Source organism: Podarcis raffonei, chromosome 5, assembly GCF_027172205.1.
Source record: "Podarcis raffonei isolate rPodRaf1 chromosome 5, rPodRaf1.pri, whole genome shotgun sequence".
NCBI lineage: Eukaryota > Metazoa > Chordata > Lepidosauria > Squamata > Lacertidae > Podarcis > Podarcis raffonei.
In genome coordinates this window covers 21,869,195-21,887,190 of record NC_070606.1, presented here as the reverse complement: position 1 = coordinate 21,887,190, position 17,996 = coordinate 21,869,195, and the positions used below count along the sequence as shown (strand labels likewise).

At 41.9% G+C, this 17,996-nt stretch overlaps 1 protein-coding gene across 1 annotated transcript in view; it reads right to left on the bottom strand.

Moving 5' to 3' along the window:
* Positions 1 to 3,938: 3,938 nt before the first annotated feature.
* Positions 3,939 to 17,996, bottom strand: part of CSGALNACT2 (chondroitin sulfate N-acetylgalactosaminyltransferase 2) — a 34,048-nt gene continuing 19,990 nt past the window's right edge. The window contains exons 3-8 of the mRNA XM_053388193.1: positions 14,105 to 14,321; positions 13,472 to 13,573; positions 12,066 to 12,244; positions 10,465 to 10,559; positions 8,056 to 8,137; positions 3,939 to 5,487 (exon numbers count right to left, since the gene is read on the bottom strand). Coding sequence (XP_053244168.1) covers positions 5,195 to 5,487; positions 8,056 to 8,137; positions 10,465 to 10,559; positions 12,066 to 12,244; positions 13,472 to 13,573; positions 14,105 to 14,321 — 968 coding nt within the window. The 3' untranslated portion in view covers positions 3,939 to 5,194. The remainder of the gene's footprint in view (positions 5,488 to 8,055; positions 8,138 to 10,464; positions 10,560 to 12,065; positions 12,245 to 13,471; positions 13,574 to 14,104; positions 14,322 to 17,996) is intronic.

Genomic DNA, 17,996 nt, shown 5'->3' with positions numbered 1-17,996 from the left:
TCATTCTGGGGAATGGCCATGCAAACAGGACCTTGGTCTGGCTGGCTGGCTCCTGTGATGGTACTTGTCTTATACCTCTGAATCCCTGAACTTTTAGGTCAGGATAGATAGCCTGTGACCCATGGCCTAATTTTGTGGGTGGCAAAGAGGGCGAAAGGCAGGGAGAAGGGGTGTTCCCCCACCAGATTACCCTCAATAGGATGCAGCCCTCACCAGAGAAAAGGTTGCCTACCTGTTTTAGGCAAAGGTGATTCAAGAAGAGGCATTTCTGGGATAAGCGTGGTCTGATTGACTCTGGAAATCTGGCTTTGAGTGCTCTTTTTCTGTACTTCCACTTCTAGTGGTCTCTGCTGTCAAGAAAAGCCTTCTTTTGCTTAGGCCTTCACCAAACACTTGTTTCTATAGGCTTCTGAGTAACCAGATAACTGAGTTCTGGTGAGAAAGGAAGCTCTTATTAATAAGGATGAGATCATGGATTGAGTGCACCTGTGTTCTTTAGTGATGGCTGTGAGCTCAAGGTCAGTTTGGCTGCCTGCTTGATTAACAGCAATTGTGGATCTGTGAGAATGCACTTACTGAAGTCCTAGAAAGTTAGTGTCAGCTGAGCTTCTAGTTGGTTGGGAAATTCTGATGCAGTTCTTAGGTCATTCTCTAGAACAGGGTTTCCTAAACTTGGGACTCCAGTGTTTTGGAACAACAATTCCCATCATCCCTGACCACTGGGTCCTGCTAGCTAGGGATGATGGGAGTTGTAGTCCAGCAACAGCTGAAAACCCAAATTTGGGAATCCCTGCTCTAGAAGCATGAGTTATCTGCAGGGGCATCCAGTAAGGTCTGGGGAACTCCTAACCCAGGCTAGGGGACAACAGGGAGTAGCAGCAGCTTATTATTTTTGCAAGGTCTGGTTGGTGGTGGACTCAGGTTGGATTTTTGTTGCCGCTTAGTCCAAACAAGTTTCCTTAGTTCCTGGGTTTGGGCAACCTTGGCATCTACCTCATAAAGTCTTTCCAAGGCTACAGAAAGTGTCCTGCTCTTTCTCTCTTTTGATTTAACCTGATGGTAAGCAGCTTTGCTGCCCCTCCCTGTCTTTCAGACAAAACTTAAGAAAGGAATGGTACAACTGTATCTCCTGCCAACTTCCATGGCTGCAACCCCCATCCTTCCCCCCTGCCAACATGTAGCCTCTTTCTGACTTGTCATAATATCACCTCTCACTTCACTCTACAGTTCTCTTCTTTGGGACAGACTACAGTAAGCTAATCAAGTTGCTACTTTCCTTTTCCTTTTAAATGTTTCTTCCCTGGGAAAAAGAAAGCAACTCTGTTGGTTCCTTCCTTATGAGAGCACTCTGATAACTAGACCATGACTGTAAGTTGCACTCTTGTGTATTTCAGTAAATTTGCTAGTTTCTAGACAGCTCCGCTGAACAGCTGCTTTTTTTGTCTAGGAGTCAGAATAGGAATCTAGTTCACTTCAGCAAAATCACCCTCAGTTATTCATGGTCCAGGAGGACTTATTCATGGAACAGTTTGCCCTAAGAAGTGGAGTGAAAATAAAATGAGCAGATTCAATCTTGGCAACTAAATCTGTAGAATGACCTTATTTAGGATACTACAGCTTTGACCAACTCCTCTATACTGTCTTCTCTGGGAAGTCATTGTTTCCCACTTATAGAAAGATGTGAATTCTCTTACTAGGTACGTCAGAACAAACCAGACAGGCTGTGTTGATTCTTCACAATTTGACAAAAAGAAAGGGGAATTTAAACACGGGGCATTTATTTGCTGATGAACAGTGACAGAAATGAGACAGTTTGATCCTTGCATACCATGCAATTTACTTTTGATTAACACTGAACAAACAGGGTCTTGTTCTATTTCTCAGTGAGTAGAGACAGGTCAAGACGCCTTCTCATAAAAGCTGTAATTAATCCCACAATAAAACACAGCATGGGTGATAAGAGTTCTTCCCTAGGAAAAGCGTTTTTTAAAGAGTGTTTGCTTGGAGTTGCATTTGTTAAAGGAAACTGAATTCACTTAGGAATCCTAGTCTCTCTCATAGGAGATGAACAATTCACAACATATCCAGCTGTGAAACCAAAAGGACAGGTATGAGCAACACCAAAAAAACGAACAGCAAATACAAGGTCAAGCATTACAATTTTACTTCCATGGAAGCAGATTGTGGGCCTTTGGTAGCTGACACAAAAAGCTCCCCACGATAATCAGGTTTGCTCAACACATTCAGTGCTGGACTCTGAGAACTGCTGAATGGTCAAGATCAAACTGATGTATTATGTAGGCTGCTATGGCTTCAACCCTATAATGAGACTATTTGAAGTTATTACTTAGACACCCTTCATTAAAACTATTCTGGGTGGTGTGCAAATGTGTAAATAAAATTCACTCCACCACAGAAATAACAGTTTTAAAACAGATAACAAAAGAAAATAAAAAAAAACCCTAAGTGGAATAAAATATTATTCCCAAAAATACAATATATTCTTTAAATTTCCCTTACTTTGGTATAGTGAATGGAACACCAAGTACCCCACAAGCAGAATAATAGGCTTGTGAATATGGCCAACTTCACAGGACCTACAAAGTGGCCTGAGACAGATATTCTGACTGTAGACAACTGGTTAAATCCAGATTAACTGTGGAATCAGTTTGGGTGCCCTGAGATATTTTACACTTGTTATTCTCAACTTCCCTCTTGCTAAATGCTGCACAGCAAAGGAAGGGAAGTTTCAAAAGCAGTTTATGACACAGCATGAGGGTGGGGGGGGGGTCAGCCAAGCAAAAGTCAAATCCCACCAGGCTATCGCAAATCCCATACATGAGCCTAAATATGGATCCTTGTCAAAGGGATCAAACAGCAAGTTATGTGGGAGTTCTGCAGTTGGCTCTCCCAATGTTTTTCTTTTTTCCTTAAATAAAAAGTTAGGTGCATACATTAGCCCCACACCAATTCATGAGTGCAAGAGCACCCTCCCCCCATGGCTCCCAAACTATTAGCTGCAAGGAAGACATACAGAGACAATAACAGGGCCTGGATATTTTCTGCTACAGGGACCCCTGCCCCTATTGTAGATTTTTCAATTTGGGCTTACTGCCCAAGATTCTCAGTGCAGTTTCTATCCTGAATAGCCACCTCCTCCATTATTTTACTAACATCATTTGTTCTGGTGCAAACATGTTATTGGTCTGATCCAGCTGGTCTCTTATGTCCTTAAAGCAGTTCATCTTCCATCTTCTGTCTTGCTGGCAATTTTCCCAGATACTGAATCACAAGGCAGTTCTCTAACCGATTAAAGAATCTGGTGTTGGGAAAATTCTTCTACGGATTGGAACTTGTGTGACTGAAAGTTCATTTGGTTGGGCATTTCTTATTCCACTACCAGAATGACACACTGAACATTACAAAATGTGAAATTAAAAGCAAAGAAAGAGTATTGCTATTACGCTGATGAAAGGTTGTTGGAACGTGGGGGCAGTCCGAAAAGACAGATATGGTATCAGCCTGTGAAGGTACAGAAGAATGAAATCAGTTCAGCTATAGCAGGAGCAAGATGTAGATAGTTAACCAATAAGGGTGGCTTCCCAACTCCATCTTCAATCCATTATTCTTCTTTATTTGAAATGGGCAGGAAAACAGCGCCTATATCAGGTGCCACTTTGATTTTTAAAAACAAACAAACCCTGCTGTGACTGTTCTTTGCAGCTTCCCTGATTTCTCATGCAATTGGATTTCTATGCATCCGATTCCTCACAGAAAATATGCCATCATCTTCAATCTACAGTCATAACTTGTATCTTTGGAAGTACACAACATTTTCTTTCTTTTTTGCTGGCCACACTACACTATATGCATTCACAACGCACTTTAGGGCTGTCGCACATTGCTTCATGACCTCAAAACAAGAAACCAGTCCTATATTAAAACACAGTAGTATTCAATTTAATTATAAAGAGAAGACAACAGCAAGCCAACTTGCATTACATTCTCTCCACTTCAGACAAGTTACATTGTTCTTCACAATGTTATAAAGGCAAATTACATGTTTTTTAAAAAGATCAGTGTCCAGAACTATTTTCAAACAGTACATAGTCTTTCAGAGCTAAAAGCCGTATTATTTTCATTGCCCACAAATTCAATTGGCACAATGCTCCCAGTGTTCCTGTCGCAGACCCCATTCGAAACGGATAAGAGACTGCACAAAAGCACAGCTCTGCTTTTCTGCAACTCTTGTTCGTTTCAATGGGGCCTAAGCAGGAGACATTATTGTGCCCAGTGCCAAAAGTAAAATAAAACAGCCCCAAGTTCGCAAGCGATTGCCGTCTTTTCTCCTGTCCCCTCTCCCAAGTGACAGAGACTTCAACAGTCACCTGAAGAAGGAAGGATATCAGAAGTGTAATAATGAGGCAGTGAAATGAACTGCTTATGTTCAAGACAGCATTTCTTTCTACATCCCAAAACATGCAAAAAAAAGTTATTTGGCCAGTAGCTAGGATAAGCAGACAGAATACAAGCTCAATTCATTTACAATCCAATAAAGAACAGCAATGCAATATTATTGTAAACTGTTCAACGTCCTTTCTTTTAAATACCTTAAATACATATTTTTGCAAGTTGATTTATGTACCTGATGGTTAATAAGGCGAATTCAGTGATTCTGGCTGCACAACATACCATGGTGGGGTTTTTTGCATATAATTCTCCACGGGCTCTTGCCTCAGGGCTTTATTCTTCCCACGGAATGCGTACGTACTTATAGTGTCCCTTTCTAAAAAAACTACAGTGAAGCAAGCAGCACAGAATAATGATAGGCAGTGGAGAAGGCAGTTTTTCATTCAATTGTGACTCTTATTCCCACATAATGCAAATCTGAAAAATGAAAATGTTAAAAGAAAAATCTAGATGCAGAAAAGTTAATATACTCTGTTCTTGTTCCCTTGCCCACAACCCCCCATGCAGTTAGACATGTTAAAAGCAAACTGAAATGCTTCCTTTCGCTCAAGTGCCTGATCTGGTGCAATGTGTAGGTAACAGCTGGCCAGAGAAAGATCTTTGAAATCGTCTTCAGCAAGAGAGAGGCACTGCGTTGTTTTTTTTAGCTGAGTTATAATTAAGGCTTCAGAACGATGCTGGTTCATAGCAGCTCGAGAGTCTTAGGATTGCACTGAGGATCATTTTAACCTATTGCTTCACTGTTAGTCCTGTACGCCTGCTTACGCAGGTGGGTCTCAATCTCCTCTCTGAACACCAGCATCCCAAGGTGAGAGTGAGAGGCCTCATTCATGGCTTTAGACTGGATACACATGCGATATTGCTCCGGAGTCAGTTCATCGGCACAATGCTTCTCATGCCAGAGATGAAAGAGGCCAGGGACTGGGGTCCTGGCCACAATTAGATCACCATGCAAGTACTTTCGATAAAGGTGGACATCTTCTCCACCCCAGCCTTTGACTTCCAAGTCAAACCCCCCTGCAATAAATCAAAGACAGAAATCAGAAATGCTGTAATCAAATTACTTCACAAGCAGAGGTGTAGAGAGGATACATTCATTTTCAAGATCCTATATCTCCAAGCAAGATAAACCAGCAGGACTCACAAGGTTAAATGATAATTGAAAGTAGAGATCTCAAGTTGCTAGTTAGGTAATAAAGGGCAAGTCCTTGTCTGAAGAGCTTCAGATTCTAATCACCTAGGAGTCAACAAAATTTTGTTGACAGAGAAGGGGAACCTGTTTTACAAAGATGATCACATCTTATATTTTAGTTGGAATTATTCAACTGTTGTCCTCAGTTGTGAACAGCTTCCAGAACCTAGATCCATCAGAAATCATGAAAAATCTGCACAATGAGTACAGCCATCTTGCTGCTAATTCTTTAGCAGTTACAGTGGTACCTCAGGTTACATACGCTTCAGGTTACATATGCTTCAGGTTACAGACTCTGCTAACCCAGAAATAGTGCTTCAGGTTAAGAACTTTGCTTCAGGATGAGAACAGAAATCGTGCTCCAGCGGCGCGGTGGCAGCAGCAGGAGGCCCCATTAGCTAAAGTGGTGCTTCAGGTTAAGAACAGTTTCAGGTTAAGAATGGACCTCTGGAACAAATTAAGTTCTTAACCCGAGGTACCACTGTATTTGCCATTTTTAAAACATGAAGATGGCAAAAAATAAAGTCCAAGAACTCTTGTAACTGAAAGATAGGTGAAAGCCAAAAATAGGGAACCCACAACCCTCCAAAGTTTGTTCAACTCCAGTTCCCACCAACCTCAGCCAATGGTAAGGGATTAAGGGAATGGAGTCCAACAATCTCTTGAGGTCCACATATTCCCCATCCCTGATATAAGCTAACAATTGCCTATAAGCTCTGCAAGAAAGCTATAGCTACACACATGCTAGGACTCAGGTCCTGATGTTATATAAAATCTTAATCCTGAAAGGGAGGAATTAGTTTCCAGATTCATTAAGGGACTCCTTGGCAGGTTTTGAATAGACATTCACAAACTTTCTATTGATAATAATCAGCTAAGTAGTTTGAGGATCTATACAACTTTGTAACATGCAGAAAACAGAAGTCTCAGAGAAACCAAAGACTGGAACTGAGGGAAGTCGGGGGGGTGGGGGCGGGGGCGGGGGGAGTTGTGGGGGAGGGTGGGGGAGGGAGGGAGGAAAAATGGGGAGGAAACAAGGATGATATATTTTTGAATAATATGCCTTGTTTTAATTTTGAATAAAAAAACTTTTAAAAAAACAGATTCATTAAGGGAAGCTACGAACACACACACATTTGTGCATTTTTTACAAGAAAGCACTGCCATTTATACATACACTTTCCCATTCAACAATCTCCTCTACTCTCAACTGCAGTTAAAGCAAGCAATAAAGCAAAGAAATATTAGTCATTGCAATTTATCATTTATTTTATTTATTAAAAGCATTAAAAGAATAAAATTCAGTATTAAACACAATACTTCACAAAGAACAGAAGTAGCATAAAATGCACACTTTCTGGCAGAAAAAATACTAAAATAATTAGCACAGGTGTACAACAAAATGCAAGTAATAAACTGAGAAGTCCAGATTATAGAAAAACATGAACTGTTTAAAAGCAAAAAAATGTGTAATATGGACACAGCAAAAGAGCAATTCTTGTCAGCAATAATCAAATTTTGTAATAAAAAGTTTCCTTTAAAAATTAACAAGGGTTAGTTAAGGCCCCAAAGCCAAACAACAATCAGTGGGAACACACAAAATTACCAAGACTGATGAATTCTATAGCAAAAGTGGCCATTCCTTTCTCTTTTTCTTTGGAATTGTTTCTGATCTCCCTACCCAAACTCTTGTTCCACTGAATTGGCTTTATTTGTCTCCTCCAGTTATCCCTTCCCTAGCAATTGCTCCTCTTTTTTAGATAACCTAATCCTATGGCACTATGGACACTCTCATCTTTCATTGACAGGGAACAAAGAAATCTAGAAGCTGGAGCAGAGTCACACATACTTAGGCTTGGGCTGCCCACAGACAAACAGGAAGTAAACAGTAATTTGCCTTAATTAAAAATATGAAGAGAGGCAAGACCAAAAAAAATATTGATGCAGTGCTACTGCATTTTTTAAAAGCAGCATTAATATTGTACTAAAATAAGACATAAAGCTATTATACAATATCAAAACTCAGTTAAGCCACAAGGTGGTGCCAACATATATAGACAAAACTAAGCTGTGAGGCTTGTGCTAGCTTTTTAAATGCTCAAGTAAGAAACCGCATGGGTAAATAACTCACACATTTTTTCCCCTACAAAGTTCAAGAACCATGATTTAATTAAGTATGCCCTGGGTGTCTTTAGACTGAAAGGCCCGACAGAAATAATGTAAAGTAATAGTTTCCTGGAAGAAATCATTTCTCTTCCTTAGTGAGAGCAAGAGTCACTTGAGCTGGGTATTGGTGCAGAATATCCAGCAAGAAGCAACATTCCCATGTCAATCAGTAAACAGAGGATATCTGACAAAATCCAAGACAAAAATCATAAAGCAAAGCATCTTACCGACAGCCAGGAAATCTGTTCGATACTGACAAGTCATTCCAAAACCAAAATCCCTCCAAAAACCAGAATCCTTTTTGTGCACCTACAATTATAAAAAGGATGCATATTTAGGCATTTCGAGAAGAAACAGGATCTGAAATTAATTATCCCAGTAAACAATTCACTCACCACCCACTAGGGATGGGGGAGAATTTCAATTCAATTTGCATTTAAAGGTACCTAATTGGCAGTTTCCAAAACAATCTGAGAACCGAAGCACAGCTGTCCATTGAATTTTGCAGTTGTCTAGCAAAGTAGCATGTACAAAAATGCATACACTGGGGTAAAGTGTCCATAAAATGCATGTGTTAGTGAAATCATACAAAAATTTGCAGTGCCAATTTTGAAACAATGGCATCAAGGCAAAACTAGGCATAACAGGCAACATGAGTTTATTTCCAAAAATGGCATGTAGACTACCCGCTTCTCTATAACAACATACAGTCGTAATGTGCTCTGAATGTGTTTTCGCTGGGATTTCCATGTTTGTTGTCCCATCAAGTTCAAGTTGAAGTGAGACTAAGGAAGCAATCCTAACTCGCCCCACCCACAGCCTGGCTTCATGAAGAAGCAGTGGCAGAATGACTGCAATGCCAGCTTGGAGCTGGTGCACTGGTTGGGCCCAGATCACACCTGATGCAGCACAGGGAAAACACAGGATTTAATGAATCCAGGGTTGGCTCAGCCCCACAAAGCTCAGTTTGAAGGCTGTATGCTTCGGGGATGCTGCTGCTGGCACTTCCATAGGCACATTTGGCAGGCAGAAGTCAGTGCAAAGTAATCAAATCACCCTGTGTAAAGAAACACACACTGCAATTCCTCTTCTATCTCCTTGGCCTTCTATGAACTTCCTGTGTGATCCCCAGCTTTAGCAGGCTTCCTTGACCACACAGGCCTTCAGCTGTGGAGGCTCCTTACTTTATAGCTTTACATGCAGCATGAATAGGATCTTAGCCTACCTCGTACTCCAGCCAGTATGCTACACATTACTTAGTAACAGATTTCCAGTTTTGCCCTCATCTAATGTTTCTCAGTTTTCTTCTTTAATGAAGCAAACACCATGTATCATTAGGAACATGCCATTTTATTCTTCTGCAAATGGTGTGGTAGAATCGTTCACCTTTGACCACTAACTCTCTGATCCTTTTTTTAAAAAAACTGAACACAAAATTCTGCAAGTTTACAAGATGTTTGTATGCATCATTCGTAGATGCTGCTGAATTATTGTCATTTTTACTGAAGAGTATGGGGTAAACTGGAGTACAGGATCAGGTTTAAGGTGCTGGTTTTAACCTTTAAAGCCCTATATGGCCTAGGACCCTCGTACCTACGGGACCGCCTCTCCTGGTATGTCCCACGGAGGACCTTACGGTCTTCAAATAAAAACATCTTGGAGATCCCGGGCCACAGGGAGGCCTCGACCAGAGCCAGGGCTTTTTTGGCCGTGGCCCCAATCTGGTGGAACGCTCTGTCACAAGAGACTAGGGCCCTGTGGGACTTGACATCTTTCCGCAAGGCCTGCAAGACAGAGCGGTTCCGCCAGGCCTTTGGCCAAGGCACAGTCTGACCCTCCCCCCCTCTTTCTGTAATCTCCATAGAACTCCAGCCCAATGGTTGCTATTAATTTGATTCTGAATTGATTTTAGAATGTATTTGAATTAATTGACTGTGTGATTTTTTGTACACTGTGCTATTTTTACTTGTTAGATGCTCTGAGCTCGGCTTTGGCCGGGGAGGGAGAGATACGAATAAAATTTTATGATGAAGATGATGAAGAAGAAGAAGATGAAGAGGATAACTGGCATTAACACCAGTCTATATGTGGATAAAGCTATAATCTTCCTTCTACATTTTTTATCTTTAGGTTAACCGGATGAATAGTTGGGAATTTAGGAAGCTTTTGGGACTATGGAACATTTAAGGAGTATGCAATTTAAGGCTTACTAGTATCTGTTTGGTTAATTATTTTTATTTCCAAATTCTTCTAAGTTGATTGTTCTTGAGTAAATTACTGAAATCTTTATTCGCTCTATTTATTTCACATTTGAATTTCCCCTACCTAGCATTTAATGATTTACATGCTCCTTGGCATGTAAATGAATGTGCTCATTTACACATTTGTTTTATGTTTCAGTGAGTGTTGAATTTTTAAGTTTTCATCATCCCATGCAGCGTTTTAAATATTTCAAATTTCTTTTTCCTTTGATCTGACTCTTGTCCTCTCTGCTTAATGGAGAAGGCTCAACAGAGCTAATTTTAAAGGACCTACTTTCCACGATAAACAGTTCTTCCATCAAACACTGCATTGAAGCTGCTACGGTTAATATGGAGAACAAGGTTTTTAAGCTTCTTTAAACTCCAGTCACTTACCAACTGCTGCTCCACAGGGGGTGGCACATCTTGATTAGCATAGACAATGGCAGGATTATAAAGGCTGAATACCACAGGATAGAAAACTTTCTTCCCTACAGAGACAGAGAGATTTGTTACTCCTTATGGGACATCTTTGGGCAGAAAAAAGCAGCTGCACATTTCCTCTATTTTTTTATTAAACAGTAATCCATCTAACAAACAAAAGAAAAGAAAAGAAAGTCTAACTCTTAAGACTTTTGCTCAAAAAACCCATGTTACGCATCAATCACAGCACAAAGGGGGAATGGAACCAAGCATGCACAGCCAAATATTATATTTGGGTCTGGAACGAGAGCATCAAATAACCTGAGGAGTTAAAAGCAACAGTGTTCAAATTATTCCTGACTGGAGGAGATCATTCTGATGAAGGTAACTATAAATAAAACTTTCAAAAAGGGTCAAGCACCAGTATGGGAAAGACACATGACTCCTAACCTCAACATTCCTCTAAAATAAAAGGTATAGTCTTTGCCATTGCTGTAAATTTTGGCCCAATTCCAGATGTGGCTCTTGCCAAGGGTGTTGGATAGTGATTAGAGTGTCACATCTTGGGGAGACCAAGATTTAATTCTTTTATTAAAGGTAAAGGGACCCCTGACCATTAGGTCCAGTCATGGCTGACTCTGGGGTTGCGGCACTCATCTCGCTTTATTGGCCGAGGGAGCCGGCGTACAGCTTCCGGGTCATGTGGCCAGCATGACTAAGGCACTTCTGGCGAACCAAAGCAGCACACAGAAACACCGTTTACCTGCCCACTGGAGCGGTACCTATTTATCTACTTGCACTTTGATGTGCTTTCGAACTGCTAAGTTGGCAGGAGCAGGGACCAGGCAACAGGAGCTCACCCCGTCACTGGGATTCGAACTGCTGACCTTCTGATCGGCAAGTCCTAGGCTCTGTGGTTTAACCCACAGCGCCACCAGCGTCGGATCTAATGAAGAGGTGCCAGTGCCAGTTTAAAAATGCACAGTGGGGTTGTCCCCTGCCTGTGGGGGTGCTGGGCAAGAGAAGATAGGTGACAGGAACATAGAAAACTGCTTAATCCAAGTGAGAACATTGGTCCATCTAGCTCATAACTGTTTACGTGAGTGGCAGCAGCTTTCTGGTTTTGGACAGGAGACATTCCAGTGCTAATGGAAGATGTTGTGAGTTGAACTTGGGGGTCTTCTGCATGCAGCGCTGAATGCTCTACCAGGTGGCCTATGCCACTCCATTATTTGAAGCTCAGTTCCCATCTTTGTTTTATACTCAAGTTTCCAGTCCCTAACAAATTATCTGCCCACACCTATCCCAGTGTTATGCTTTTCATAGTGGCCAGTGGGAACTATGCATGTGATGCATAGAGACAGCATTCCTATTTGTCCCCAGGATCTAGTATGTGGAGGAATCCTGCCTCTGAGCTATTTCATTCCATTTAACTATCATGGATGATAGCAGACACTTCTATGGGAAGAGCACTGAGAAGCAGTATTGAGTAGAGCTGGTGGGACTTGCAACCCTCCCACTTTCCAGAAGCCTTGGCTGCCTCTGCTGACTTTAGGAACCTAGTGTGAACATACCTGGCTCAGCATTCAAGCGGCAGCTATTTAAGAACTCGGCTGTGAAATAAATATCAACATCGCAGAAGAACATCAAGACCTCGCCTTTTTCCCAGGCTCTGGCACCCACATCTAGTCCCCGACCACGATTGAATTCCTCATTCAAAGAAACCAGGGTGTAATTATGAAAGTTAGCCTCTCTAAGAAAGAAAAAAAAGAGGAGTGGGGACATAGGAAAAGAGTGATATTAAAACTGATGTTCAGTTCATGACAAGTCAGCTTCAGCTTGGCAAACTATGCTTCATACACAGCCTGGGCTCAATCTCTTTTATGGAATAGGTTTTGAACTTATGGATGCTGCCAATTTGGATATGTTTCTGTTGGATTCTGTCAGAAGCAAGGACAACTAGGTGACAAATTAGAGTGTTATCTGTAGTGGCACTAGAACTCTTGATGCCTTCTTTGCAAGTCAATACAGTTTTATCTTTAGTTTCTATATTCTGCTCCAAGTAAAAAGAGTTTCTCCAAGATATGAAACAGAAATGGTAGCAAGATTTCACTTCTACCACGAAATTAAATAGTTTCAAGAAAAACTTGAAACACCTTGCCTGCAATAAGTATGCTGTAAATTACCACTCCCCCCCCCCAATAAAACCCCAGTTTACCAATGTAGATGTATTTTGAACACAGAACCATAAACACTTGTCTGCATCCTCTATTTTGTCATTTAAAATCTCCTACTGGCATAGGATATTTTTATGCTTTAGAAAAAATTGCCACATCAGCAAATCTTAGAGCTACCACCGATTTTTGTTCAAAAAAGCTATCTAATAGTTACATGAATTCAGCGAATATAGAGAACAAAGATGTCCCCAAGACAGTCATTGTGAACTGTTTCCCCCGGAAATGCCAACCTGGCCTCAACACTACCAGCAGTGACATCTTTTTAGAAACTGCTTAGAGACTGCTCTGGCATTAAGCAGTATACAGCTATGTGAAATAAAGAAACAGCTGTTTTGGGAAGCTTTTGGTAATGGCTGATTCTACTATTTCTGCTGCTGCTGAGTTTGGGGTCTTTGCCTCCTCTGGTTGTTGCTTTTTTAAACAAAGGCTGTTTATTCTTATGTGAGGTTTTTGCATTGATTTGTGTTTGTTGTGGTTTGTTACAATGTGTTTTCTCGTAAAGGAACAGTAGAATATTGATTTTGCTAAAAAATAAATTCAGAAAAATAAAAACTTTGCTACTCACTCACTAAAATGCAAAGTGATAATATTGCATGGGCTTCTCTGAAGGTTTTCTATTAACCCCAGCCAGTCATCAAAACCTTATCTGGGGGAAGCATTATACTAGCACCTCATTAAGACAAATTTAAACAGCTAATTGCTGCTTTTTTACATAATCAAAAGTTCAAACTTTTTCAACTCACCTAGCAACTGATTCTAAGATGCTCTTGACGTCAGAAAGCCCCTCATGTCCAAAATATACAACTGTGAGGTGAATCCGCTTGTCCTGGTTAATGCACACTTCCCTGGAGAAGCAAAACAAGTATTTGGTGTTGCAATAGCTTAACAAGGGGTTTTGTAATTTAAAATAGCAAATATCGCATACTGGATTTGTTCTATTTACAAATACATTTACCTATTGCATCCTAGAAACCAATCTGACCAAATTAATCACTAAGTCACTGCACTGTCGGGAATACCAGGCTTATAGGTGTGATGTCCATTATAAATGAATGACAAACGGCTGCAGTTCATTCATCCTTTGTGCCTTCTTCCCATTACTGCTTCTTGAGATGTGGCTAGTGTTTAATCCATAGCACATCAGGTACCAAATGCTCCAGCAATCTATGGTCACATTTTGCACACTAGCCTTTATTTCAGAGGCAAAAAAGCATCTCAGATTTTAAATTGAGAATATGCTTCTCCAAACTGGAACTACAAGCGTTCTACAATACCACTACGCGTTATAGTTGATTGGAAGATTCACTGTATTTGTCTTCTACTGTAGAAAATGACTACATAGGATTGGTATAGGGCCTAGTTTCTGAAGCACTTACCTGAAGTTTTGCATGAACTGTGCAAAAACCTCTGTCCTTCCAGCAAGGGGAACAATAATGTTTATTATTGACCTGGAGATGTCAACAGTTTCACTCTTCACTTTCATTAGGGGCCCAAATGGACGAAACAGTGTGACATGCCTGTATTCCATATCATCTGCCTTCTTGTAGAACAGTTCATATTGTGTTCCTTTGTCTCTCTCAGTGCGGTAATAACCTTAGGAACAATTTACAGGAGGAACTGATTCAGTCACAGACTTTAAACTCGGTGACAAATTCCACTGCTTCAGGAATTACTATACATTGTGAGGAGAGTGTCAATATTCAGGATGGTGCTCAGCCAGGTACATTATTATGTAGAAAAACAAACTCAGCTGTCAAGACTGAAAATGTGAAAGGAACTCCAGAGCACAATCTTCTCATATATAAAACCCAGATTCAACCCCTTGTAATTCCACTTAAAGTATTTCAAGTACCAAGATGAGGAAAAGACCTTAGCCAAATGCTAGACAAGCTGCTGCGAGTCACAGCAGATGGAACAATGATCTGATTCTACAAGGCAGTTCCTTAACTATTTCTGCAACAAAAGCACCAACCCAAGTGTGTCTCCTGCTCTCAAAATGCTAGCCAAGTTGTAAATTGCACTCTTGCAGGGAGAGGGGGCAGAGAAAGAAAGAGAGAGAGAGACTGCAGTAACCAATGTTCAAAATGAAAATCAGACTCCTGCCTTCATTATCTATTGTAGAATTTTATTGACAGATTAAGATGCTTAGTAGGTCAAGTCCTACACTAAGCAGCAGATGACTTGGCTTGACTGTGTTAAGCTGCGACTGATCCTTCTTCAAGAAGATCAATACTTTAAAATCAGCTGGCTGACTTTCATAGAACAAATTTGTACTCATTTAAGTCTAACCTGCTTCTTGGCAACATCGGGCTCTCAAGAAAGCTTTCATTATAATTACTACCAAATACAGTTTTTATAAAAGTATCTGTTGGTAATCTTTGATTTAGCAATTGAAACGACCATTCCCAATTTCTCTTTGAAAAAGAAAAAAGATGCTACTTCTTTAGGCTTATCAAAGGCTAAGTGTACATAATTCACCCAGGGTTTTTGGGGGGAGAGGGAGAAGCAGAAGGTGCAAAGGAACAAGTACTAGAAAGCATTATCATTTTTCCCCTCTAAATAGTTCCCGTATCCTTAATGTAATCTGCGAGCATTTAGAAGTCCTGCACTAAAGGATGACAAATTTGGCAAACACTGACAATAAACTTGTATTGTCACCAAATAGCAAATATGCATTACAGAAACCAAATAGTAGCAAACTATTTCCATAGCTGGACTCAAAAAATGCCCATTGCAGGAGGTAAATAATTTTCTCTCCATCAGTTTCCTTGATAGAAAGTGAACTGTGGTAGATCTAATTAAAACAAACACTATTGTCATTTGCAGAAATTTTTATAAATGCTGCTCAAAGTGAAAATTTTGAGTTAAATATTTGCTGAACTGGAAAGGATCAAAAGGGTAAGTTTAAGGGAACAGTTTTTCATAGAGCTGTGCAAAAACAGCCTCTCTAAAATCTGTATCGTATTTATCAGCGGCGAAGCTAGGATGACAGTTTTGGCAAATATTTTCCAGGGAACTACTGGAAGAAAAAAGGTTTTATTTTATTTTATTTATTTATTTATTGTATACCACCCTACATCCACAGAGTTCAGCGCAGTTCACAAATTAAAAATGCAAGATAAAAACACAAAATACACAATAAAAGCAAGAAGGGGAAAAAACCTAATAAGAATAATACTAGGTCAGGTCAATGGCCCATTCAGTCCAGCATCCTGTTCTCACAGTGACCAACCAAATGCCTGTGGGAAACACGCAAGCAGTCAATATGCACACATTCTCCAAGGCCTGTTGAAGATTATGCATATTGACCAGGAAATGTGCACTATTCCCTCTTCATGGAAGCATTATATGCACATTCTCCATGAAGCCAAGTGAATGTGCGCAAAGACTAGCTGTCATGCACATTAACTGTTTGACAGGGCTAGGAAAATTTGCTTTCGGAATATATCATAATATATCGCCAGCTAAAACTTGCGATATCCCGATATATTACAATGTTGGAAAGGAGGCAAGGAGGTAGGAGGCAGCTGCCGGCCATGCAGATGATCAGCGTCACTGTGCACAGCTCCTGCTGCTTCCTGGCAACAAGGCCAGGCAGGTAGCGTTGTTCTGAGTGGAGCACTTCAGCCGGGGCACCGTGTGACACTGCAAACGCAAACACGGGGATTTCTGCTCCAAAATTCTGGAATCGTTCTTGCGATTTTAACTTTAAACAGGTTTCCAGGCAATGTATCAATACATCGCCCAGGCCTACTGCTCAACTTACATTCCACTTAACACCCCTCTACACACACACAATTTCTAGTTAATAGTAAACATATAACAATAATGCGGCCAACACTATACAGTGGTACCTCTGGATACGAACGGGATCCATTCCGGATCCCCGTTCGCATCCTGAAGCAAACACAACCTGCGCGTCGCGATTTGCCACTTCCGCGCATGCGCGTGTGTCAGAGGCTCAGGAGCAGAAGCACAAGGGAGAGAGGAAATAGAGAGCGAAGGGGAAGAATCTGAGGGCAGCGTAGGGGAGTATGACAGTGACCCGAGAGATTCCATGAGCTTCTCCAGCGAATCAGAAGTTTCCCAGAAGGGGGCGCCGATGGTGAGGGCAAGGGGGGTCCCAGGGGGGACGCACCAGAAGCAAGGGGCCAGCGAGGACTCCCAAGGCAGCAGCGGGAGATCAGGACCAGCTTCCCCACCAGAGCGTAGTGGGGGGGAAGAGTCACATGTGTCAGGACCAGCGTCTCCTCCAGCGGGGAGAGAAGATGAGTCAGGGCTGACCACGACTCCATCGGAGAGTGGGGGAACGGAGGGGAGGTCAGTTCCAGCTAGCCTCCCCGAAGGGGGAAGCAGTGACAGCAGCAGTGTAATGGTCAGGAGGAAGGTTGCCGGCTGGGCAAGCGCGCCAAGTTCGAATGCACAGGCGCGCGGGACAGCAGAAAACCCGGATTGGGAACCAGGTCCTAAAGCCCGCCGGAGGGAGGGGGAAGACTCAGGGGACTCAGCATCAGAAGAGTCTAGGAAGGGCGAGACCCCGGCGGACAGGCGGAACCAGAGGAGGAGAGAGCAAAGGAAGAGGTGGAGCAAGGCTAGAGTCTTGAACTGGTTTCTGGGGGGAGGAGATTCAGACGGAGCTTCAGCGGTCTAGAGTTTGAGACGTAGAGCTGCACGCTGCGGCTGTGAAAGCGAAACTGAACTTCAATAAAGACTTTCGTACTTAACAACGAACCGGCGTTGGTCCTTTGTGAGCTGGGACCTCGGGCAGCTCTGACAGCGTGACATCATTTTGACTGTCTGTGCATGCACGAGCGTCGAAACCCGGAAGTAATGCATTCCGTTACTTCCGGGTCGCCGCAGAGCGCAACCCGAAAGTGCTCAACCTGAAGCATATTTAACCCAAGGTATGACATTAATGATTAAAAACTCAAAAGGAATAAGAATAAAGACAACACCTGTCTTTCTGTACTGGTAGTTTGAAAGTGTTAAGATACCTGAAGGCTGCAATACTATACCAGTATCCCCTGGACTACCGTATTTTTTGCCCTATAGGACGCACCGTCCCATAAGGCACACCTAGTTTTTTGGGGGGGAAATAAAGGGGAGGAATTTTTTTTTCCCCAGGCACGGGGCTGGGGAAGCCCGAGCTTCCCCTGACCCCAGCCACCAGAACAGGCAACTCTCCACAAGTCGTGGGAGCCCGGCGCCGGGCTCCCACGGTTTGCGGAGAGCTGTGCGAAGCTCGAAGCCTGGGCGCGCTGAGCTCAG